Source organism: Amphibalanus amphitrite, unplaced genomic scaffold (assembly GCF_019059575.1).
Source record: "Amphibalanus amphitrite isolate SeventyFive unplaced genomic scaffold, NRLGWU_Aamphi_draft 000052F_arrow, whole genome shotgun sequence".
Classification (NCBI taxonomy): Eukaryota; Metazoa; Arthropoda; class Thecostraca; order Balanomorpha; family Balanidae; genus Amphibalanus; species Amphibalanus amphitrite.
Window position 1 is genome coordinate 492,040 of NW_024881548.1, and position 26,311 is coordinate 518,350.

Below are 26,311 nucleotides of genomic sequence, written 5' to 3' on the forward strand. Positions count from 1 at the left end.
CCTCCCGCCGGGTGGTCAGAACCTCCCCGGGTGGGCCCACGATAGATCGATCTAGCCGGACCAGATCCAGCTCTCTAGCCCTGTCCAGCCACTCTCGCCACTCTTCCGCCAGTACGGCAGGAAGAAGGTCATCCCAGCCACAAGAGAGAGCGCACAGCTTCTGGACCAACACGCGTCCCGTCACGGTGACGGGGGAGACCACACCTAAGGGGTCAAAAACAGAGCTGACAGTGGACAATACACCACGTCTGGACCAGGGCTTCTCCTCACCTCGGAACTGAAACCGGAAGGTGTCATCATCGACCGACCATCTGAGACCCAACGCACTCTCGGCGCAGAGTCGGTCCTTGTCGAGGTCCAGCTGTTTGACTTTCTTACCTCTGTCTTCCATGGGTACATACTTCAGGAACTGCGGACTGCTGCTGGTGAATTTAGTCATATTGAACGCTCCCGTGGCGCACAGCGCCTTCAGATCCCGTGCCAGATGCACAGCATCCTCAACGGAGTCCACAGCACACAGTGCGTCATCCACATATGTGTTGCGAATCAGAGCATCAGCGGCCTCCGGATAGCTCGATCTACCCTCCTCAGCGCACCGGCCCAGTGCGAAACTGGCGACACTCCCACTCGACACAGCTCCAAACACATGAGACCTCATTCGCCAGAGTTGCACATCTCCGTCCGGATCGTTGTCACGGAACCACAGGAACCTCAACATGCTCGTGTCCGACTCTGGTACATGCACCCTGTGGTACATGCTCTGAATGTCGCACGCAAAAGCGACCCGCCCCTCACGAAATCGACAGAGCACCCCCAGCAGGGAGTTCGTCAGAACAGGTCCCTTCCTCAGCAAGTCATTGAGACAGGTACCACCACTCTTAGCCGCGCAGTCAAATACCACGCGCAGCTTGCCCTTACCAGGCTCCCACACGCCATGGTGGGGGAGGTACCATACGGGACCTGTGACGTCATCGTCAGAGACTGGAACGGCGTACCCGTCATCGACCAGCGAGCTGATAACACGCCGGTACTGGTCAAAATACTCTGGGTCAGATCGGAACCGCCTCCGGAGTGAGTTCAACCGTCTGGCCGCCGTTCCGAAGCTGTCTGGCAGCTCTCCAAAATCGGTTTTGGGAAGGGGGATCTCAAAATGACCCTCCGAGTCCCGCCGGACGCCTGACTCGACGTCGGCTATCCACTCACGCTCCTCAAGGGAAAAACACTCACGGTCATCAGACAGGTCACCAAAGTCCCGCTCGTACATGGCTCGAAACTGACAGCCTTCCGAGCAGTGATCACGGACACTCTGGGTAACCCCATCATCAGAATCGGTCGCCCTCTCGACCCTCAGGAAGTTGACAGTCAGCCTGCCCCTCGAGACTGCTGTCCCAGGGACACGTCCGATCACATACCACCCCAACACGGTACGGATGGCACACAACCCCGCCTGGCCCTCAGGCGGAGCCCGGACCTCCCTGGCAAGAAGCAGTTCGGCACAGTTCGACCCAATCAGGATCCCCACAGGCGTGTCCACCTCTGTCAGCGCGACATCGGCGAGATGAGCGGCTGCCCTCAGCTCACTCCTCGGACACCTGTCCTCCTGAGTCACCGGCAGGGACGGAACGGTCATCAGAGGCGGCAGAGCATGGAAAGCTCCCCCTCTCGCATCGGCCACCTGCACGCCCGACGCGAGGCACGTCTGAATCCGCCTCTTCCCGCTCCCCACCGTCTCGAGCACAACACTCGTCTCCTCGGTCTGGAGTCCCAACAAGGAAACAAGTCCGTCAGTTAGGAAAGATCCCGAGGAGCCCTGGTCCAAAAATCCGTTAGTGACGACCACTTTGCCGTCTGGACCACGGAGGCGCACAGCCACGACCGGCAGCGCCGTCCGATCGACACCTTGGAGTCCAAGGCTCGCACTGATCACGGCTCCGCTGTGGGAACCCGACCCCTCACCGCCGGGAGGTGGCGCCACAAATCCACCACGAGGTGGCGCCACACCATCTCCGCGCGGCGGCACCACCGCCGCCTCGGGCCGCAACTCCCGGCCGCCGCCGGCACCACGCCGCGCCACCGGCGGCTGGGCGGAAACCGGAGGGGCAGCTGGAACACCACGAGCGTCACAGTCGGGGTCCCGGTGCATCACCGACGGGTGACGCCCACCGCAAGAGCGGCAAGTCAGCTGGCTCCTGCAAGAGCGGGCACGGTGACCCTCCCTGAGGCACCCGAAACAAAGCCCCGCTCGTAACACCGTCCGACGCCTCTCAGGCCAGGGCCTCTCAAACATCCGCTGGCACCTGTCCAGCTCATGGCGACCGTCACAAAAAGGACACAGCCCTGACCCCGCGCCCGGTCGTGTGACCCGAGCTGCGCTCACCTTAAACCCGGGAGAGGACCTGGACACAGCCTCACGGCGCGCGGGTTCGGCACTACGAGGACCGAACAGAGGATTCCGCTTTACACGGACCTCAGCGGACAGAAACCCGACCAGGTTCGACAGGCGCACGGTCGAGCCCTCCTGAAGGAGTCTATCTGCCTCTCTCATCCACCGATCCTGGAGGTACGAGGGCAGCTTCGACATGACAAGGCGCAAGTTCGTTGGATGATCAAATTCACTCAGTTCCACACTCTCCATCGCGTTCATGATCTCGGTCAAGAACAGAAGAAGCTGGTCCAGACTCTCAACATCGCCAGCGGCCACCTTAGGCCAGCCTCTCACCTGTTCGACATAGGAGTCGACCAGCCCCACACTGTTGCCGTAGCGAACCTCCAGGAGCCGCTTTGCCTCTGCAAAACCAGCCTCCCCCAGGTGGAGACACCCTCGCACGAGCTGGTTGGGCTTTCCCTTCGTATATTGATCGAGATAAAAAAGAAGCTCATCTGGGTCCTCAGTCTTTGTTTCAATACGGGCCTGGAACGATCTAGTAAATAAACGATAGTCTCTTATTTCGCCGCTGAACGGGCGGAGCTCTGCGGGGGGCAACAGGGACCGCTTGACCTGGGCACTGAGGGCCTCCCCCAGTGAGGGCTTACCCACCGGCTCGATCGGAACCTGCACCTGGGCCAACTCAGGCTCCACTAGGTGCCCTGCCTCTACCAACTCGCGTTCAAGTTTAAGCTGCTCCGACCTGGCCTGCAAAAGCGATTCGCGTGCCCTCACCGCCATCCGCTCCTGCTCTACGGCCTGTTCCTCCTTGAGGAGCTTAAGTTTCGCCAAAATAATCGATACATCTGTCGATGGCCCTCCAGTAGCTTCTCGGGGACTCACCTTATTCTCTGCCGGGTTTAACTGGTCCATCTCAGTCTCGAGGGCTGACCACAACCTATCCACTAAATCCTGCTTCTTACCGGTTACCTCCAGCCCACGGGTCTCTAATTCCCGTTGCAGCTCTGTCAGCTTCAACCTTCCCAACTCCTCCTTAGTAGGCGCCATTTCAGGGTGAGGGAATAGGAATCTGCACAGCGGGGATACCACAGACCTTCCACCCTCACTTATCTACTATCTAGACACTTAAAAACACTTCCCAGCACTGAGAGGATACCGCATTCCTCAGCAATCACTTAATCTAAACACCTTAACCTAGACACTTCCCAGCAATATAAAAACACACCACATAACACAATTTAAAACCAGCGCAGGACCACCACAGGATCACCCTTACCAGTCAACTCAGTCCAGCAGAAGCAGCAGGTAGCAGCAAACCTCAGACGGCCAGATCCTCCAGCTCCCAGCTCCGGCCGAACCAGGATGCCGGCACCAGGCAGCGAGGAGAGGCGGTCGCTGCTACTCAAGCAGATGCAGAGCTGAAGGTGCAGCTCCGCGAAAGATGTTTCCGCCAGAGGGGCACTCACCCGCTGGGAGCACCCTCTCAGCCCGTCCAGGGGCACACTACACTGCACGCACCAAGGGCGCGCACCACGCAGCGCCTCTCGCTGGCGCACACCACGCAGCGCCTCTCGCTGGCGCACACCACGCAGCGCCTCTCGCTGGCGCACACCACTCAGCGCCTCTCGCTGGCGCACACCACTCAGCGCCTCTCGCTGGCGCACACCACTCAGCGCCTCTCGCTGGCGCACACCACTCAGCGCCTCTCGCCGGCATACACCACGCAGCGCCTCTCGCCGGCGCACACCACTCTGCGCCAGCCAGCCGCACACCACTCCGCGCCAGCCAGCCACACACCACTCAGGCAGAATCCTGGAAGGCGCGGCGCGCAGCCGGTGCTGCAGCTCCAGAGGCAGATGAAGGCGCAGAGACTAAGCAGCAACTGTAGCTCCAGACGCAGCCGAAGGCGCAGAGAGGGAAGCCGCTACTGGGCTTCACCAGCAGATGAAGGCGCGGAGAAGGAAGCCGTAACTGTAGATGCAGATGGCCCCCGGCCACTGCTCGCGCCACCATCGCCCGCATCTGCTCCCTGCCACCCCTCGGTCACCTGGCCACCTCAGAGACTTGGCCGTGGACAGATCTGTATTGGACCGCTCTGGATCCCGTCTTCGATCATTTGATTGTTACTGCAAACACATCCACACAATACGAGCTCGAGTCAAATACCAGTTGGCACGATGCAAAATGGGTCACAACACAGCTCGGGGTCCAAGAACTCTGTTTAACATTCTACAAGTAAGTAAATAAATCAAGCAATACACAGCAGACGTTGAGGTATCGAAATTCAAAGCAAAGATAGACAATGAGCATCTTTAGTGATAACATACCGGCTTATCCAGTCTCTGGCGCGCTGCCAAACGACCATGGCGACCGAACTCACGAGGCCACCAGGGCAGCCTCCACAAACAAGCTCCACAGCTTGTCCTCCCCGAATCGGGGGCAACCGAGCCACTGTCCCGGAGAATCGAACATATCAGCTCATATAAACCGGTTTTCACATTAAAGTTATACAACAAAACAAATATTCATCACATAAATTCAACTGAGTAGTTACCATATTAGATTCAGCAGTTACAAACCTCTAGAACCTCACTCACCGGTACCAAAATCCGGAGCACCCGCAACACATCCGCCTCCAATCATGGCGGGGAACGAAAAGACCGCCTTCCGCGCAGTCGGACTCGACATCAGAACCGGTCACGTGACTGCCAGCGCGGCATTCGAAATTCCGGAAAACACAATATCCGCTTACAACCAGCACAATCGGTGCCCTACGAGATAGTACAAATATTCCAATGATATTTCAAAAGCAATTAATTAACAACGCCATCTAATTAATGAAAACACGCGCACTATATCCCTACGCACAAGCGTTCAGCGGCCCGCCGCTCCAACGCGCACTTCGGCTCCTAGAGCCGCCGGTTTTATCGGGAAACGAGCACGAAGGATATGTGAAACGGGTCGGAAGACGGACAAGCTGCAGGAAAGGATAGGATAGGACGGGCGCCATCTACACTGATATTTTTCCGTTATATTGAAAAGACTCACTTCGCTCGCTGCGCTCGCTCGCTCGTAATCAGGTAATCGTGTATCCCGCATTACACCACCGCGGTCGGACGGTGATCCGTCCGCTCCCCACTGCGATCGGAGGGTCCGCCCCGGCGGACACAGGACGACCTCCGCGGCGGCCGGGCCCCGCTCCTGAGAACCGGGGAAGTGGGGCCGCTCTGAGGGACACAGTCCGGCACCTGGGCCGACCTAAGCTGTGCACGCTGTGCAGGTGACTCCGTGGACAGCGCCAGGGTCGTCCACCGTGGAGGCGCGGCGCTCCATCACCCGGGAAAGGGGCAGCGGCGGGCGTGGCGGCAGCGGCCCGTGTTCAGGGTCGCCATCTATGTATTCCGACCAGCGCTGTAGGTACGCCGCGAAAGTTCAAGGTGGATGAGTTGCAAAGTAGATGCGTTAGTCTATGCCGGTATTGACTGATGAGTACAGTAAGTGGTTGTATGGTGCTCTCAAGACAAGGGTGAATAAGCACTTGCTAGGATAATAAGCACTGAGTGTCAGCGTTCAAGGAGTTGTGTAACCACCGTTGCATGAAAGTAAAAAGCGGCATCGTGCGTCTATGAAAGGAACGCTATGCCTTTAACTGGCACAAAAACTTATCACGCCCCACGAACAGCCCAAGGCGCGGGAACGCCACGGAAATGTGGCAACACATTCGCACTTAATTAAGCGTCCAGCATGCCTCGCGCGTGGGAACCTTACTAATACCAAACCATTTATTTCATTTCACTTCGTGATCCTGCGAAATGGGCGCTCCCATTCACTCCCGCACCCACACCGGCTGAATTCAATCCGCGCCGCGATGCTGTATGCAAATGTATTCCAGTGGAGCGTGTCATTACGATGGCTCCATCACGGGCCGCGCGGCCCGGCCGACCCGGCCGCTATTAGGTGCCGGGCGGCCGGGCGCAGCGAGCGGTACACGCCGGCTGTCGGGAGCGCCGCCGTTACCCGTGACCCGGTCGTAACCCCGCCGCGTCACGACCGTGCATCACAGCACGCCGGTCGACTGGTGAGGGTCGCGGAGACGGCTGCACGGCGGACGGCCCGCGGTGGGAGCCAAGGGCAGCCGCCGGCCGACCCAGCAGCGGCCGCAGGCTGATCACGAGTTGGCGCCGCATTTCCAGTTCACGACTGCACCCGAGTCGGAGAGGCTTAGAGCCGCAGCGAACTGACTCTGCGGTCACCGAGCTGTCATACCGCGGTGTCCAGCTGTCTCTGTGTCCCCGCTCCTTGTCTACCAGCCAAGGGAACGACCTAGCCGCGGTCGACCGCAGCTCCAACTCTGCAGTGGTCTGACCGCAGCCCGCCGCGCCGGACCGGCCGCAGCCCGGGGCACTAACCGCCGCCCGGACCGCCCGGCCGGCGGGTCGTCAGGTCACTGCGCTCCCTGTCCGCAGGTCGACGGGTCACGGTCAGCGCGAACCGACACCGCCGGGACACGCCACAGGGTCAGCGGTCAGCGGCCAGCTGGCGTCCGAGAGCGCCGCGGCCCACCGCAGATGGCACTTTGATTGGCCGAGTCCGACCGCCGCCGACACCGAAAAACCCAGTCACCGACACTGACAGCGGCGGCTGCGGCCACCGGCCCGCCGTGTTCAGACATTCGAGCCGACGGCTTACCGGCGACAAAAACGCACATTTTTCCTCGGCGACCGTGACCACCAGCGGCGGAGAGCGGATCACGTGATCGAGTCTCGCTCACAGCAAACACCATCAAACGCGAACGAGCAAGTGACGACACATGGAAAGGTCCGCTTCCATCGCTGCTGGGTTTGACCTCAGGCGGCTCAGCAGTCGCCCCCTTCCTCAGACATCCCTCCGTCGATGTCGGCGATAAGCAGAAGTGTCCGCCGCGGGGTTCGACCGCTGGGCTCGGGCGACATCGCCTGGCGCTGTTCGGCGCGGCGCCTCACGGCGTATTTATGCAGTTCACGCTGGCTCTCGACGGGGGCCGGTCGGCGGCGGAGGGCCGGCAGAAGCCGCTCACCGTGACCTACCGTTGCGACAGGAGCTCCGCGGATGGACCGGGGTGCCCTTATTGACACAGCAGTATTGACTCATCCCAGCCGAGCAGCCTCCGATCGGCCCCAGGGCCACCGAAGGAAGCCATTAGAGGCCGACCGCCTGCAGGCGCCTGTTGTGCAACTGGGACAGGGCGCGTACCGCAGACGTCACCTCACGACCATTCCAGGAGGCGGTAATCATCCCCTGGCGCCCCTCTCGCCCGGCACATACCTCCGTAATGGGTCCGTCCGCCAGCCAGGTGCCGCCCTTGTGACATACCCTGACCGTCTGACCCGCTGCGCAGGTCATCAGCGCAGTAACGCCGCCGCGGCGCCGGCACGGTGTGAGCAGTTACCCGACCGGCGCCGCTGGCCGGTGAATAAACAGTCATTTGGTGAGCGCGCGCCGCGATGCTGTCCGATATCGTCCGACCGGCCGGCAAACGCCGCAATCGACGGGCCCGGTATTAATGAACGGGCTGGGGTCCGCGCCGGTCGGCGATGCGCGCTAGATGGGGCGATAGGCAGCAGCGAGGCACGCCGGGTGGCGGCGGAGGGGCCGCCCATCATTCCGACCCCTCCCACCTCCCGTCGACACGGGACCGCGGACCGGCGTCCTCAGGAGCAGCTATGTGGCTCCCAGGAGCTTGTATGTGGTTCTCAGAGTCTGGTCGGGTGGCGTGCTGCCTGAACCCGCTCCTGGTGTTTGGGAGCCCTACCCAGAGGTCCCGAGAGTCCCGCGCACCGGTCCTGGGAGCCCGACCCGCCCTCCCAAACCCAGAGAGAGCGAGATCTGGATCAGATCAGGGGAGCGCGTTTGGGTCGGACGGCAGCCCCCGACACGGGGCGGGGCCGCATTAGTGTCGACGGCCGGCGTCTTTATTGGACGGCCGACGGGCCGACACGCGACATAAATCCGGCTGATGTCCGGCTATCTCGACAGTCGGCCTCTGACGCCAGTAAAGCACCGACAGAATCCCGCCGAAACCGGGTCGGCGGACATCGATCTTCATTCAGACGGTTAAATAAGCTCCCACAAAGCCAGCTCTCAGCTAGCACGCAAACAGATGGATCCAATAATACACAGATCCCTCATGAAGACAGCGGGAGCATTCTTCTCGCATTCTGACCGTAGACGAAAAATACTCGGCCAGCAATCATCTCTCGGGACGCCCGCTGCCTTGACAAACATCTCAAAATTCCAGCACGTCGCCTGGTCCTCCGGGGTCGTCACCCGGCGCTCGTTCATCTCGAGACTGTCCGTCACCAGGCGCCTGCTATCTCGAGACTGTCCGTCACCACGGCTGCTCGGGCGCGGCGGTATGATGTTCGTGGGACCGTGCGCTCCCCATGTCGCACCTGGCACCCGTCATCAGCGACCAACCGCCGGCGCCGTCAGCAAACGGTCGGCGCCCCACACCTGCTGTCCCGGAAGCCGAGTGAACGTGGCGCGCGCACGCTGCGCAGCACGGAGCACACGTGCCGACGGGAGGCTGGCTGCCACGGGGGAGCACGGGCACGGGACGGCCAGCCGCTGACGGTGGGGCCACGCCCCGACCTGCGGCGAACACGACCAGCCTCAGAGGTCGCGTCAATCACGATCGAACACTGCCCGGAAACATTGTGCTCCGTCTACCGAGGACAGCCTATTTTGGTCGGCGTGTCATGTCGGGGGTCTAAGGCGGTCAATCATGGGACAAAACAGCCGTATCCCCAGCACCACAGCTCGGTATCAGCTCCTGTAAAACGCCCGACGGCCACGGACCATCCTTTCTCCGCCACTTCTCGGCGAGTGACGCCATTCTCCGCCTGGGGTCGATTGGGTGTCGACTACCACGATCTCCGTCAGACACCGACTGAGCGGAAGGCGGAGGGGCCCTCCCGGTGTAGACATTCTGGACGTCCTCGTCAGCATGGCGAGTACCCGACTCTCGACTCGAATCACAGTCAGTCGATATATCGCCGTACTAGCTGGCGAACCGGAAAGCAGATATGTGCGGCAGCAAATGTCAGCTGCCGGGTGGTGTTACGGGTGATACCATCTGCTGTTACAGGGTGTTGCAGGCCAGCGGCGCCACGCCCGGCCTGTGCTGCAACAATGCAATAGTGCAGCTCGCACGTCTGAGTTAGGTGACGGGTGCCGCGACCCGGACGTGTGGAAAGTGCTAAAAACAGTGGCGGTATGAGAGCTGTTGCACGCTGACAAATGTGCGTGCTGGTGAAGTGTGAGTGCGTGAGAATAGCACGCGTCGGTACTGTGCACGCCATGTGCTGCACGCCAGGTGGAGGGTGGCGAGCTATTTCTGCACAGGATTTACAACTGAGACAGACATTACGGCCCCCAAGACAGACCCCAGACATACCTCAGATAAATTTAAGATAAATTAGTGGTCCTCAGGTCCACTGCATTCCTCAAACATACAGCAGAATTACGTCAGACGGTACGTTCTACACACCAAAGAGAGACATCCCACGAACAGCACGGTTTCAGACAGTACCCAGACAGAGCTCGGACCTCTCGACAAAGATCAGACGGTCTCCAGCCGCAGATCAAACGGACCCAAAGCAGACATCACACGGACGTTCTGCCTGCCGGCGTGGGACGTCGCGTCCAGCCTCCAGTTCCCGTGCAGGTGAGCTGTACCACATCAGAGGGTTCCTGGACTGAAACCCACCCACCCACCGTCCCGCAGCCCGACCACCCGTGCACAAAGCTGCCAGGACAGACGGGCACAGAAGCCGCAGCCGGACCCGCTTCAGAGAAAAGATCTGACGGGAGGAGACACATCATAGCGGCCCGGTCCCAGGAATGCGGAGCTGTCGCATTAGAGAGGGAGAGAGCGAGCAGGTCGGCGCGGCTAACCTTCACCCGGGAGCCCGAAAATCACGGCGGCGGTCATCCATCAGGCGAAAATCCCGGGTGCCGCGGGTCTGGCCGCGGTCCACGGCCCGCGTCCCGCCCGGGGGACGGACCGGAGGGTCTCCCGCACCGGCTCATTAGCGGCGACCACCCGCTGCGGTCCGGTGGCCGCGGTCCCTCTGCGCCGACTCCGGCCGGACCGCCGCTGACCCACTCTGCCCGCCGCCGCCAATCGCACCGCGCAGACAACACGCCGTTTCACCTTGTCAACAACAAAGAGAAACTCGGAGACCGGTCGGCGGGCCACTTCGCGCCTCATTCGCGCCGGCCACTGCTGCGCCAAACGTCACGACGGCCGCGGCGGAGGCGGCGCGCCGCTGCGACGTGCTCGTCGCATGGCACGCCAATGCGTTACACGCGCCACACCATACAACAGCGGTCTGTCGGCGTGCGCGGAGAATTTTTAGCGGCGCCGGCGGGCACCGGGCCCCGCACAGCAGCGAAGGCCGCCGTGGGCGGAGGGGCCCGGCTGGCTGGCCCGCCGGTCATCCCCTCCACCTCGCGCCTCCGACAGGTAATGAATGGGTAATGAACACCATGCAAACGGCGGCGCAGGCGGCCCGTCCGGCCGTCCGGCCGGCCGACACATGGTGGTGTCGAAACAGCAGGCCGAGCGGCGAAGGTCGCGCTCGTCTCATACCGAAGAGCTCAGAGCTGAGTGGCGATCCAGGTGGCCGGCACGCGGCAGAAGTGGCGACCTTGAGTGGGAGTCGCCGCGCTGAGACCCATTTCATGTCGACCGGCCAGGACCCGCAAAAACATAAAACACTATCCGGCCGGACCCCAGAAGACAACACAACACGCAGTAGCCGGTGCGAGAGGCGTCACAAGCCGATCACGCCACCCGCCGTAGACAACAGGCTTGTATTGTGTGTCAGGTCAGTGGTAACCAACAACACCCCGCTCTCTGCGCCTTGCCGCTGGGTCAGAGGTTCACGGTGGTAACACGGGGTCAGTTTTGCAGTGTGCACAAACCAATCACCGAGCGCAGCGTGCACAATGGTTGCGGCCAGCCGTATAACCGCTGACCCGGCGGGTCTCGGGGCCCGTGGAACGTTATCCGTCGGTCACGGCGCGGGCCGGCCCGGCCATCACGGGGTCACGGTGCAGGTCACAGACTCACGGCTGATAGAGCGGGGTAATGAGTGACCCGCATTGGCACCGCTGTGCAAAGACGAGACACACCGAACAGACCAGCAACGCCAAAGCAATGTGCGCTACAGTACCTACATTTCGGGTTATGGCTATTTCACATTCAGCGTTCTAACACAGTATTCTGTAACTATTACCGATTAGACCGTTGGCTCACCTGCTGCCAGTAGAAGCGAAGCGATGCGGAACTTTGGTCTTCTGCAGGCCTGGTCTGGTCCCGGTCTAGTGACCAGCCGAACACACTACTCCGGTGCCATCGGCAACAGCAGCCTGAAACAGAGAGACGATTCGGTCATACAGAGAACAGACACCTTTCTGCCTTCGTAGAGCGTCAACTCCTGGCTCAATCAAACCCAAGACAATGACAAGACCCTGCCTTATAAAGACATTATGGTAATTGGGACCGCTACAACTCACTGGCCGTTCCTAAATTCACGCGACACAATCAAAAGCATTCGACGTAAGCCACCGGCCCGTCGCTAACAATCAGAGACACATCAAACCAACGAAATGGCTGAGACGCAGGGCACGGGACAAACAATGGAGATCGTCCAGACACAGGAGACACCGGAGAGACAGACACAGGAGACACACGGGAGACACGGCCCCGCTATCGGCCGACGGGGCACGCTCGTGTTCGGGCCGCGGGGCCAGATCAGACGCGGCGATAGGTCTCCGGGCGATGTAACGGAGCGGTCCGGACCCGGGGCCGGGCCGGGATCAGCTCCGGGTCTGATCTCCGGCTCCCGGACAGCCGGGGCGGGGACCGAACTAATTGCCCGGCATTGTTCTCACCCCACCGGGGCCGGTACACGGGGGCGGTGGGCGGATATCGGGGGCGAGTTCAGAGGGCCCGCGAGGCCGCGCCGAACCGGACCGGGCGAGAGCAGAGAGGCGGAAAACAGGGATCGCTGCAGCAGCTCCCGCCTCCAGAGAAACTGATAATGCCGCTTCCTAGGCAGACAAGGAGATAGATGCATTACACCGTGCAATGGCCAACAACCGCACAAACCAGAGCGCTACAGAGCGGCGCCGCAGCAGCCGTGTTCCTTTACTTCCCTCCAATCAGTTGTACATACCCACTCCTGTTGACTGGTTCTGTCTGTCGCTCGTGGCGAAATGCACCTGCCGCCGACCAGTCGCTCCGCTGCAGATGCGCTGTCAGACTGCAGCCGGCCACCATCGGCATCCCTCACAAAAAAGCTCCGTTTGATTCCGTCCAAGTTCGACGGCGCCGACGGTAGAGTTGCAACACAGCACAACACGATACGAGACGATACCAGACGAGATGAGGCGCCAGAGCGATCGACCCTGAAGCCGACACGGAGCCGGAGAGGCCGCGGGCGAGGGCTGGACGGGCGAGCCGAGCTCCACCCCGCTCGGCGAGGGCGAGGGCGAACAGGCTGTCCACAGACCGGCCATCGTTCACTGCCGGTGGCAGGCGGTGTGCGGCGCTCAGTGTTCATCAGTGTTCAATGTTCTCCGGCACGCGTCCAGTCGGCGGCAGCGCCAGTAAATCACACACATATTTCACAACGTCCCGGCGGCGGCCAGAATACGGAATGTTGCTGCCGTCCGGCGACTGAGTAAGATGGACTGCCAGCTGATCGGCGTGGGCAGAGACCGAGCGAGCTTCGGGAAGGAGGGGTGCATATTTACAGCCAGGGGAAGAGGTGGAGAGGAAAGAAGTGGCTGAGATATCACCGGACTGACAGAACCCGACGGAGTGAAAAACTGAGAAGTGAGATGATGGGAAAGTTGAGCAACAGAATCGTGAACGGAGTGAGATCCGGCCTTATCGGACGCTGGAACAACACCGACAGAAATCGAGATCAAGTGATGAATAGCGGATCTGAATCGGGCCATGCTGATCCTTTTGTCACAGTTCCCAGGTGATGTGGATAGATTGTCGACGTGTCGGCGAGTAGATTCTGAATTTCCAGCCCGTCCGCAAGGGGCGGCGTCGGCCGGACCGAAGGACAGACAACAGAGGCGGCTCGGACCGGTTCCAGCCCCGCCCCAGAGAGACGAGAGAGGGAGTGGAGAGAGACCCGTTCCCAGAGACGACCGACAGTGAGACAGAGGGACAGAGGGATGCCGTGAGCCAACCCCACTCGGCGGAGAGGGAGCAAGACCGTGGCGGCGGCAACGCGACGCCGGCGCCGGCGCCGGAAACATCAGCCTGGGGCAGGGCAAAGCGGCGACGGCGGCGGCGGCTGACAACCAGATGTCCCCTGTCTCCAGCTCAGTGTCACCGCGAGGGAGGGTGGCCGCCGGCAGCTCCCCAGGCGCGCCGCCGCAGCAAATTAGCCCGGTTCATGCGGGTCGTTCCAGTCAGGGGGAGGCAGATGGCCCGGTGAACGGCAGGCCGAGATTACCGGATGCCGGGCAACTCTTTGTCAGCCCCTTGTGTACACAGTCGTCTGAATGGCCGCCAACTAAAGCCTTTGGAGGTCGAACGTTTTCCGAGCATGCAAGCCACCGTAAGACCTTGCGTGTCCGTCTCTTTACAGCCATCGCCCGAGGACTATTCCTCATCCCAGCTGAACGGAGCTGTATCACGCGCACGCACGCGCCGCCGCACCGTACTTTCACTCCGGCTGATGCAAGGTGACGAATTCTGGCCATAATTCCAACCAAACGACTCCCAGCCCTCCCTCCCTCTCTTCCTCTCTCCGATCCCGGACCGAACTCAGAGATCGTTACCGTCACCCGTCCAGTCACTGCGATGGCACAACGAGAGCGCGTCTCGCCCTCGTTCCAACAATTTATCATTTTTCTGAGGTGCTCGCGGCGCCCGAGGCAGCATTAGATGGCGCCCAGCGCAGCTCCGTCCTTCCACTGACCTCTGGAGGCTACCCCGGGCAGCTCCCCTTCACAGCCCCGGGATCTCTCATCTGTTCGGTAGCGAACGCTTCAAAGCTTCAGGAGGGGAGGCAGACCATCAGAGCACCCCAAGACGCCCCGCTGAGTCGGCAGCCGTCTCAGAACCATCACCCACGCACCCCAGCTGCGGAGATTGGTCGGCGTCAACACAGCCGGCGTCCAGTCAGCGTCGCAGGGACATTTGGCGCTATCGAGGCTGTCATCAGCGGCGACAGAAGCACCACTTGAGCCGGGAAGACAGCGCCGGCGCCGCTCCCGCTGGTGCCGACATAATGGAACCATTCCGTGGGAGCAGCCCGCGGCGGCGGCCCGCGGCGAGACCCGCACACAAACGCCACCGCCGCCGCCGCGCGTGCTGTGCCACTCCGCGGCGCTCCCGTTCTCTTTGGCTGCAGTCTGGTACCGTTCGCAGGCGGGCCGGAGAGCGAAGGAGCGCCACCGGCCTACCCCGGGGCTGCGGGACGCGGCGAGGTGGAAGGCAGAGCACTATCGGGGCTAACGACCAACCACCTGGGGTCTATAATGACAACCGGCGGCTACACGCCCCGGGTGTGTTTTGAACAACATCCATCGCCGCTCGTTGGAGATTATGCAACACTGGACTCTGCCCCAGATATGACTAGCTCTCTGACAACGGCACTCGAGGTTAGGTTGCGGTCCGCGAGTTTCGCAGAAAACAATGAGCTCGGGCTTCGCCACGGAAAGACCGACCATGCCACTGCGTCCAGGTTCCTCGCTCTGCCCAGCCCCGCATACCTGGCCCAATTATCCGGGACCAATCAGTAACCGCGCGGTGTCGGTCGCGGCCCGCAATCTGCGCGGACCCGACCCTGATGAGGATGTTTGGACGCGCACGCCGTCCCAGCACTCCCGGCGGGCTCATAGCACGCTCCGTTTACGATACAGGATAAATCGCGCGCCTGAATAAATTTGCGGTCACGTGGCCGTTGGCGGCGGCGCTGCGGTAAAGTGGTTGGAGCGCCGCCGGCTCTGGACACTGTGAGAGAGGTCCCACGCTCCGCACACAACTGGCGTGAGGCCGGGAACGGCCCAGGCAGGGGGTAACCGACCTTATATGCACTCATAAATATACGTCGTCCGTGGACGTTGAGATACGTCAATACATTTTAAATCGCTCCTTTGATAAACAACACAAAGACTTGTTTTTGCCGTCGTTCTCCGATCTTGTCATCTCCAGAAGCGCTCGGCAAAAACATCACCGTAAGTTGTATCTTATGTCATTGATGTAAATTTTCTGGCATCTGCGGCGAGTTTTTGTGGCTGTGCGCGGTGCGGCTGGCGGACGGATCAGCGCATGCCTCGGAAGCCGGCAGTCCCAAGTGGGTGCGTTTGGACCTGTGTTTATGGGTGACATGACAGCTCGCAGCTGATCTGGATCGGTGTTCAGTGCTGGTGCGGCGGCCGGACCCTCTGTTTACCTGCCCGGCCGGTGTGCTCGGTGAGGGGTAGCGAGTAGAGTTGCAAAGTTTTCCCAATGGGCTGCTACCGGCACCGCCCCGCCCCACAAAAATTTTCTGGGATACCGGCATGCTACCACGCCCCAAGCAAAAAAAACCGCCAAATTACCGGCATACCGGTAATTTGGCGGTAATTTTAATACGGCATATGGAACTTTTACCACAAAATGTATTTTGCAGTGGCTAAGATTGCTGTTATTACAATTCAATAGCCTCTTAGTGTCCAAAGTTTGAATCATATGCTGATAATTTTTTTTTGTGCAAAATCAAAAATACCGGCATGCTACCGGCAAGACATGCCAGATACCACGAAAAAACCTGCGGTAGTGAAAATTACCGGCATGCCGGTAGTGCGGTAGGGAAATTTTGCAACTCTAGTAGCGAGGGGCGCCGGCCGAGCCCGACCCCCGCCGAGCGCACAAAGCGGCCCGGGCGGCCGGCGTCCGCCCCCAGCAAATGGACGGTAATTACGGGACGTGTGTCGCTCCTCGCACGGCGGTGCCGGTCAGCCGCCCCCGTCCCTGCCGCCGCGGATGAGCTGAGAACTAATCAACACGACTGCGTCCCGGCCCGACCGACCGGCGTTCCGCTCAGCCCGTGACGAATCCCGGCCATCCGGCCATCAGGTAAGTGCGGGTTCTTGTGGCGGCTGCCGGCGCGTCCGATCAGGAGCCCACCGGTCGGGGATGGGACGGCGATGATTCACCCACCCCGTCCCGTCGGCCCATCAGCACACCTGCCGCCGCCCAAACCAGCGCCACTCAACGGCGGCCGTGTGGGAAAGGAGAACAGAAAGGAAGAGTGCGGAGGCGCGGCAGCCGTGATTGGCTACCTCCGCAGGAAGCGGCTGCCACCGCCGCGCAGGGGCGGCCGGCCCAGCGCGAGAGCGTGGGACCCACTGACTTTCTTCCCGGCCCCCTGCACGGAAACGAGCACCGCCGGCGGGCCCGACGGCGGCGTGGCAGTGCCACGGTCGAACAGGTCACGCACAATCCACGAACTCACCCGCGCCGTGGCACACAACCGCTTCGACAGAACCGGGCCAACCCGACCCGGTTGAGCTGTTGGTCATGACGGCAATGGTTTCCGATCGGGGCCAAGGGGATCACGCAGCGTCGTAATATACCTATCGTACAACGTGTGAACTTCGGCGCCGGGTTAATGTTCGAAGCCGCTCAGCTCACGACTTTGTGCGAATGAGACCGGCCTAGTCGCCGCTCCCCCATCTGACGGATCACGCTTACGAGTTGTGGTACGAGCGACTCTCCGGCCGCGGGGATTGAGGAGCAGGCGGGTCACGCAGGATGTCGGGGTCGATTCGCTGTCTATCTGGCGATCGGGGCCGGCCGAGCGCAGAGACGCTCCCGAGAAAGCCCACAGGCTCACGCGAGACCCGGCCAGCCGGAGCGAACGGTTCGTGAAGAGGTCACGAGGGCGGCGGCCGGCGGGAGGATTCGCGAAACCGCACCACAAGGAGCTAGCTGCAGACAGCCTCTAGGGGGCAATACCACGTCCCTTAGTGGTGTCAGAGGCTACTCATGCACCGGACAGGGACACCCAGGACCAGTCATCGGTAAAGAATGTCCAGGGGGACCGAACGACCATCGCGGGTTACTGGTGACCGCAAACGATATCCCTGAATGGGAGTCTTCCGGCCCAGTAGCCACAGATGAGGCGAGATTGCACCCGGTGGACGTCCAGAAAACAAAGACGGTAAGTGCCAATGGAAAAAATAGCATCGCATGCAGCCATGCGAAGGCCTCATGCAGAATTACACGAAACGAAACCGCAAGCAAACATATCTTGAAAGACTGACAGCAAAGGTGACCAGCATCGGAATGACAGGTTTCAACCCCACCACCGGAAAACACACCTTGCAAGAACACATTTCAACGTATTGCCGTCACAACGAACGGAATTCCGTTTCGTGACATGTGACATGAGTATTTATCACTGAGTCAAAGACCATTGTCTATTATCCTGCCAACGGCCCGAGCTGCCATGATAACAGTCGACCCGCTGTTGTCATGCCCGGTCCATGATGCAACTGTATGCCGTGCAGGACGACCTGTGAGGACAACAGACCACCGGTGGCTACCGGAGCCGATCTACAGACCACCGCTCGACTTCGGACCAGACCACTGCGGCAGCTCCACCTCCCACGGCACTGTGAGGCGCGGCCAGCAGCCTTTCCAGGCCACACATGGCGTGTGGCGACGGCCGACCGGCTAACCGCGGCCACTCGGCGCTCTCCGCGGCCGATGGGAGACGGACCGACCGATTTCGGCGCCCGAATTGGCACCGCATGAGGCTGCGATTCGGCTGTGGGTCTAACCACAGCGCTAGATATCTCCAGTCGGCACAGAAACGGCAGCCACACCCTCCGCTACCACAGCAGCGACCGCAGCAGCAGCACCACAACCATAGCCAACACAAACCGGCACCAGCGCCGCCATCACTAACACCAGCGCCGCCATCACCAACACCAGCGGCAGGTCATCGCGCACCACGGCTGCACGCAGTCAGCTCCGGTCACTGCCCGATAATCGCCACGACCCGGGTCGGCAGCCGGGCCAATCGCTCACGTCCTGCTCCGTCCAGCCGGTGTTGAAACGAGCACGGACCCCATTCGTCAGCGCCAGGCGCGGCCGTCGAGCTACGCACACGCACCCCGCCCTGCCAGTCGATCGGTAGGCGCCGATCACACACGTGCCGGCGACAGCGGCTTTATGCCTGTTTGAGAGCTCAATAGGGCGACCACCCGCCCGCACACTAACCGGTCAGTGCGCTTCCAGCTGCAGAAATCACGATTGACGACGGATAGGTCTGGTCAGAGCCCTTTGTCTGCGACAGATTGGTCAGAAGAGCAGTAAAGACGACGAGACTCATCTGATTTCGAAACGACATACCGGAGCGATATAATCCCACAGACACTCGCCGACAGAGCGTTTAACTCTAGCCATAACGCCGCTCTACATGTCAAACCTATCCAATTATATCGTAAAGCAGGCCGAGTCGAGCCGCAAAGACGTCGCACACGGCCGCGCTCGCTGGTATTTAGTGCGGAGCCATATCGGGTCCAGCCGAGCGGGGCGGTGCGCCGTCGCGACCGGCGTCACCCCACGGCAGGGCCGCCTGCTCGGCTGCCCATCGCGGCGGCGGCGCGGCGGCGGCCGGCGGCATTGCTGGCGGGCTGCCGTGCTACTGATCTACTCAGTGACCGGCAGGGAAGTCCGATGGTGGCCGCGGCGGAAGTGGGCCGGCGCAGACGCTAATGGACGAGCCAAGTGGCCAGCCAGCCGAGAGAGACGGCCGGATAGGCAGACGGGACGGGACAGCTGGGAGGAACCGACGGACAGGACAACTGGAGAGAACGAGCCAACGGGACAGCTGGAGCAGATGGGAGAGACAGCTGGACAGAATAGATAGGCGTGTCAGATGGAAGGATTGGAGGATACACCAGAAGCTCGTTAAATGAAATCCTCAATCACCCGGAAGCTACGTCCTGACACCAGCCAGACTAATCTGGCGATATAAATAACCAGCCGGGTACGAGAGTAGTGACCGATGGGGCTCAGACCAAACAGACAAATCGTGGCTCTTCTATCAGCTCGATTTATTGCGCTCTAGCCTCAGAGTGAACTTAATCCCGGCCGATCTCGCACCCCTGTCGGCCGGTTCGTGTGTCCGGCCACGGCCGTCCGTGCCGGGTCGTCAGCTCCCCGCTGTATAAGGCCGAGGCGGCGGCAACGGTCGGGCCGCGGCCACCCGCTTTGGGTTAATCAGGCGGCAAAACAATGGAGCTCCGTGTGACGGCACCGGGGCGCCGATCGCGGCTCCGCCCTGCGCCCAGGGCAGCCGCTGGGTGTTGGCCGGCTCACCGGCTGCCCGAGGAAGGGCTGGTCAGGGCGGGGCGGCGGCTTACTTCCGCCAGCCACCAGGGAGGGCTGCAGATCAGCACTGGGGCACAGAGACCGCCCGGCAAACGAGCACTCTTCACACGCGGCTCTACGCCACCTGAGCCAATAAACAAAGCCGCCCGGGAGAGTCCAGGAAACGGCCCACTGACGGAAGGAAAACCCCAGAGGTAAATTCAGGTGAGCGCCGGGCATGTCCGCCAGACAGGTGGAACCCATACGCGCCGAGCCGGCACTGCACACGGCCGGGCCGGCCCGGGCCCCGGCGCCGAGCGCACCAGCGCCAGCACGGAAACAATTAGTTTCACTCATCAACCACAACAGGAGCGGGGTAAACACATCCGTGGCCCCGCCCCCGGCTCTCTCGGTGCACAAAGTGAAATCGGCCGCTCCGCCCGCGCCTATCTACCCGCAGGGGCACGGTAGCAACTAGCAGGGCCCGTCTGGCTGCAGTCACGGGCAATCGCTCGCGCAGGGCAGTCTGAACTCGTCGGCCACAAGACATTCTCCGAATTCGACGATTCCGTGTCCGGCTCGGTGCGCCGGCAAATTGCGACAATTATTCGTGTGATGCCGCCGGCAGCCGGGCTCCCGCCTGCCCGGGATGGGGCGGCAGATTACGTTTTATCTTCCCGCCTGTCGACCACCGTTATTGGGGCTCCAGATAGGCAGCGTGACGTCACGAAATGAGTGTTGTCGACCCTTGTGAGAACAAAGGAGGGCGACTGCTGGGCTGGCGCGCTCCAGCTCGCATTTTTTGACAGATGTGCATCGACGTATTTCATCAGTCGCATTTTTGCCTCATTATGTCCCAGAGTCAAGCCATAAAATGCGATGGGCCCAATAGGTAGGTAAAAGCATCGCTCATAAAATAATTATTGCATAATATAACCATACTGATAACATTCAGCTCAGCATGCATAAGCTCTGCACAGCGCAAGAATGAGCAAATGCTGGCGTTAGAAGTTGCGAGAGAGTCAAAGACCCTTGCAGCGAATCGTGGCAATGTAGGTATATGATAGACAAAACGTCCTTGACTGCAACTATCAGCCAGCCTGCAGCCACTGTCTAGCTCACAAAGTTACCATCCCGCGTTAGCGGTGAGAGAGGAGAGAGAAAGGGCAATGGCGTTGAATGATGCAGTGGCTAGGTACACAACGAGAAGAGAAAACTGAGCTAGGCGTTCGATTAGAAGCATGGCCAAGTAATTTTGGGCGATGTTAAATGACATGAACTGTCACCACCTAGTGGCCAAGGTAAATGATAAATTGATGATATTAAAAAGACAGTTGACGTATGTGAACACGACCGAGTCTGGCGTAGAGTGTGGTAAAATGAGATCATTATTCCGCGAGTGATGAGGTGGTTCGAGATGGGACAAGATACAGCAGTCCAAGACACTGTTACCTCAAGCCCGGTGGCGACAGGCCCCGCCCGTGGTCGCGGCTCTGTCCTCACTTCTCGGACGAAGTGACCCGGCACCACGCCTCACTCCTCCGGAACCGGTTCTATGCATACTTCTGACCGAGGTCTCCGCTCGCTTCGTCACGCCCTGCGGATCGCCACCGCTTCTCCGACCGACCGGCAGTACCGGGTTCAGTGACGGGTCTGTCCGCCCCACTCACCTCTACCGGCCGGTCGGTGGCGCAAGTCGTAACCCAACAACATCTCATGATTCAACCGCATTCTGATCCGCGTCACCGCCCCGGCCGACCGATGAGCGGACTCGGCGGAAGGCCGGCGGCGATTAGCACTAACCACCGTGATTCAGGTCGCGCAGGTGAGCCAGGTAAATATGCCAGGCGATTCTGGGACCAGCCGGCCGGCGGCACTGGACAGTGCAGTGGTCAGTCGGTAGAACCGTGACGTAGCGACCTGTTGCTGGAAGCGACCTTCCGTGGACGGACAGCTCCGCGGGTCGGAACAGTGGCCGCTGACAGTCGCCCTGACAGTTCGATAGCGTTTGTGTGCAGTTTGATGTTGGTATGACGACATACAGCCGGTCGGGCGGGCCTGGTACGGGCCTGCCCAGATTGGGACACCCAACAAAACCGAAGAGAGCGCTGAGACTGTCCATCTGGACAAGACGAGCGATGGAGATAGAGAATGCGCATAAAGCGTGCCGCGTCGTCTGGCACATTTCACAACATCGGCAGTCCCGGCTGCAGTTCGTCAATTCTGGCGACTGGCTAGTGGCTAACCAGGGGTGGCGCAGAGCTGACCTGACCTGACACGCCATGACGAGGCGAACCGGGGTGGGTGAGCTGGGTGGAGGCGAGGGCGGGGCGGGTCAAGTCGGGCGGGCGGCGGGTGAGTGGGTGGAGTCGACTGCCGCGCGCGGGGCAGGCCGGGCGGGGTTGACGCACCCTGCCGGAGGCGGCGTGCTGCCCTAATGGCTGATCATTACCGCCGACCCAGCCTGACCCGACCGTAACGGTGGGAACCCGCGCGGCGCGGCGCCGGCCGCTCACACTGGAGGTCATTGCACAAAGACGAGCACGCCCGCCGGCGGTGCTCCGTTCCGCCAGCCGGCGGTAATGAAGCCACCACGGCACCGAGCCGGAGGGCGCACCAAGCTCGCCATTTCATACGGACGGAGCGAACCCTCCCGACTGCCGACGGAGACGGACAGATGAGCCGACCCAGCCTCCACCGCATCATTGGTCTCGCTCTCATCACCGCAACTGTGACGACAGAAGCCGTAAACAGGCGGCCCGAGCACCACCCACAAAAACCCGTCATCACCCGCCGCCAGGTGGGCTGGCCGCGGTCGGTCGACGAAACCCTGCACCGAAACCACAACGGCGGCGGCGCGGCGGCCCAGGGGCCAGCGTCGGGTCAGACATGCTGCAAACTTTGGCGGAGCCGCAGCCGGTCTGAGACACACCCATCCCAGGTCGAGCGGGGCCATCGGCCGTCCATCAGTCCCGGTTTCCTGTCCGGGGAGGGTCCGACGGCTGCAGAGCCCGTCTGTACCGACAGAGGCGCGCAGTGTCAGTTCACTCAGCCTGGGAACGGACGGACGACACCGCTCGGCCTCCGGGGTATGCGGTAAAGCGCCGCCGCGTCTGCGACCGGCTACGGGAAACTGTCAGCCAGCTGGTATGAGTAAACGGATGTCGATTCAGACGGTATGGAAATACAGACAGACAGACCGGCTTCAAGCGACGGAGGTGTTTTTCGGCTGAGCAATAGGTACGCAAGTAGCAACAAATGCGAAGCATTTCAAGCGAGCTTGGAATGTAAAGATGGTTTCGTACTTTGTTTGGTCACAGTGATCAGAGAAGGTCTCTCACAAACAAAATTCAAACAAGGCATATCCGTTAAAGTCTAGCATATTTACGTCGGCCGCTTGATCGCTTCACAATGCTGCCTTATCGGGCGAAGGAGCCCGAAATTTATCGACGAATCAAAGGTCAAGTCGACTTTTGAGCGAAAGAAGTGGCATAGACATAGTAACAATGTGGGAATAAATGACAATCAAATCACAATTGGCCTTTGTGGCATACTGCAGGCCAGACGGCTGAGGACGGTTCGTTCAAATGTGACTGAGAAATTGCTTTGTGCTGGCCATGCACAATGGATTCGCCTTGCAAACCGAAGCTGCAGCAGCGAAAAACAAACTCGTCAGCATCACTTGACTGACTCCAGCGCCGTGGCAAATACATACAGCAGTGCTGGAATAAAATCGAACCAGTCTGGGTCCAAACAGCAGGGCATTGGTTCCACCGAAAACGCTTAACCCTAGCCATTCCACACAACGCCCTAAAAGCCACCATTCAGCAGTTCTACACTTTTCATTTGAAATTCCTGGACCGCATTTTTTGGACGATTACACTCAACTGTCCGGCCTCAGAAAGAAGTGGTCTTTCTGAATTGGTCCGCTCGGGCGTATCGGAAGGTCGGGATTAATGAACCCACTCCAGCGGTCGACCAAGCCCCTCGCATTCCAGCGCTGGCTGGGCCGGCGTCAGCACGCACGGGGCCGGTGGCAGCGCGAGCCTGAGCCGTGATACACACCACCGGCGGGGCGACCCGAACCCGGGGAGTGACGCGGCCGGCCGCGGGGGTGCGCCGCGTCATCGGCCGTCGTTCCGGGGAGCCGGCGTCGGCCTCGAGGTCGCCACCGTTCGCCGAACCGTCACCGAGCCGACGGAGAGCGGCGCCGCTGTCTCCTCGCGTCACGTCACATTCCGACACAGGGAGAGCCGCCTGCTGAGCGCAGCGCCTCCGAACGCCCGAGGGACGGCCAGGTGGACAGAGACGCGGCACGGAGCCCCGTCACTGGCTGTGTGTACTGAGGCCCAGCGATCGTCCGGGGAGGCGGCGGCAGATGCCGACGGTTGGCGCTCGGCCGGCCGTCGTGCCAGTCCGCGCCGCGGGATTTAAACGGCCACCCGTGGCGGCCTATTGACCGGCGACACGAGGGGAGCGTGGGGACGGCCATGGCAGCCCCCGCAGGCATTGTGAACGGCAGCGGCGGCGGACGCCCAGCCGCTACCCCGCGCCACAGCTGAGCCGCATAGCGCAGGGAAACACGACACCACCAGCCTATAGAAATACGAGAAGGAGCATGAACCACAAATTGAAACCAGAAAGGGTCATCGACCACAGAACCCGCGACGCTTCCTAAACACACGATCAAAGACGTCGCATTACAGCCACTAAGCCTCTCGCCAAATTCCTTCGCAGTCTGAATTTTAAACGTCGTCACGGCTTGGCGATGGGCACCCTACGTCCCGAGTACACCGCTTGGGCGTTCCGCAGTCGGTTCGGAGCGCCGGGTATTCGCTGCACGACCGGCAGCAGCCCGTTTCCCAGGCGCCCCTTCCGGTGTCGCGCACAAAGCACCGGCTGGCCGGCCGTGACGAACGGCAGCCGCTTCCTCCGGGGACGGACGTGACGGCCAGCCGCGCAGACACGCACAATGCGTGACGTGGCTACGACGGGACGGTGACGTGACGGCGAGAGACGTGAAAATGGGCAGAGACGTCGGACGGGAACGTGGTGGTGACACCAAATCGTTTACTAAGCTTAGTGAGATTATGGTGATTCACACAATCTTGCATTCTATATGTGGCATCACAGGGACACATTCACATACAGCGCTCAACAACAGCGAGTCTCTCTAACCATCCATATGATGATAAGCAGCCGAGCACTCTCGTCTAGAGCTCTCAGTGTGTTGTCCACCCCGTCGAGTGTCCATCCGGCGGCCAGGTGGACGTTGTCGCCACGATCTGCCCAGCTGCCAGTACCCGTGTGGGTCGTGACGCCGCCGTCCGGTCGCCGTCTCGATAGCGCGATATAAAAACACAGACGTGCCAGCCACGGCGCCGCCGCCGCCGCCTCGCTGACAGGTGTTGACGACAAACGACGGGTGACGCCGACAGCCACGGCGGTGGTGGTGGTGGTGGCGGTTAGTCCCGCTCCTTTCAGCATAGGCAGCGTGATCGGAGGGAGGCGACAACGGCCAGAGGTGAGGGCGAGACGGCGTCACGCACGCAGTGATGCCAGAGGCGACGATCGGCGGCTGACGGACTGGAACGGTGCGCCCTCAGTGTGCCGAAAACACCCATCTGACAGACGTGTGTGCCTCTGGCTGACACCAAGCGACGCGCCGAGGCTGGAGCGGGGCTCGGCCGGGGCGGGGAGGGCGCTAATCTCTGAGAGACAGACACGGACATGACGGACGGCGGGGAGCTGCCACCGCGGGGGACGCGGCAGCGCGCTCGGTGGTGCCAGACCGATCCCCGACCCGGGGCGGGGCGTGTCACTCACTCGCTCCTCGAGTGACGGCCCAAAGGGCAGGGCGGCAGGCGGCGGGCGGCGGGCGCCGGAGGGCGGAGGCAGAAACTGGGAGAGAACGATCGGGGTGTCAGAGAGATAACCGGAGCCCAAAGTGGTCAGTATCGCCGATTATCATGTATTTCCCAACACAGCAGCGGTCCTGGTTATCTGGCGCCCCAGGATTGCTCAACAGACGTCACGTCTGCCTCGGGTATGGACTATGGAGCTGTCCGTCCGGGAGACTGGCTCCCTGTTTATCCTGTTTGTGTGACCGACCGCCTGTTGTCCTTGTTCTTTAGTCTGTCCATTTCTCAGGACGTCCGGCCCGCCAGGAGCCACGCCAGTTTCAAGCTTCTGTGCTGCTCTCCAGCCTCCCGGCTCCGTGGCTCAATCACAGACCCCTCGCCGTTAGCGCCAGGTGCAAATTTGGCCGGCGGAGCAGCACACCTTTCACACGACTATGGCGCAGCTGGACGCGGCCGACTCGCGAACTCGTGTCCGACTCCGTCCTCGAACAACAAAGGAGGCGGTGCTCCCTGCCAGATGGTATTTACTGTCGGCCGCGGGCTACGGCCGACTTCGGCGTGTAATCTTCAGGACTTTGCTGTTCCCAGGCGTTCAGATTCCTTCTTCCCGGTTCAAAACGGCTCGCAGCGACGTGCCTTTCAAACTCAAGGCCGCCGAGAAACAAATTAGGTGCCAGCATGCAT

At 61.0% G+C, this 26,311-nt stretch overlaps 2 protein-coding genes across 2 annotated transcripts in view; both read right to left on the reverse strand.

The window, feature by feature from the left end:
- The window catches only part of LOC122377906, a 59,385-nt gene that overhangs the window by 31,919 nt on the left and 1,155 nt on the right, over positions 1-26,311 (reverse strand). Inside the window, exon 2 of the mRNA XM_043358493.1 lies at positions 11,688-11,800. The gene's annotated coding sequence lies outside the window, so the exon portion shown is untranslated. The remainder of the gene's footprint in view (positions 1-11,687; positions 11,801-26,311) is intronic.
- The window catches only part of LOC122377863, a 38,019-nt gene that overhangs the window by 3,310 nt on the left and 8,398 nt on the right, over positions 1-26,311 (reverse strand). The window contains exon 2 of the mRNA XM_043358378.1: positions 3,663-4,257. Coding sequence (XP_043214313.1) covers positions 3,663-4,257 — 595 coding nt within the window. The remainder of the gene's footprint in view (positions 1-3,662; positions 4,258-26,311) is intronic.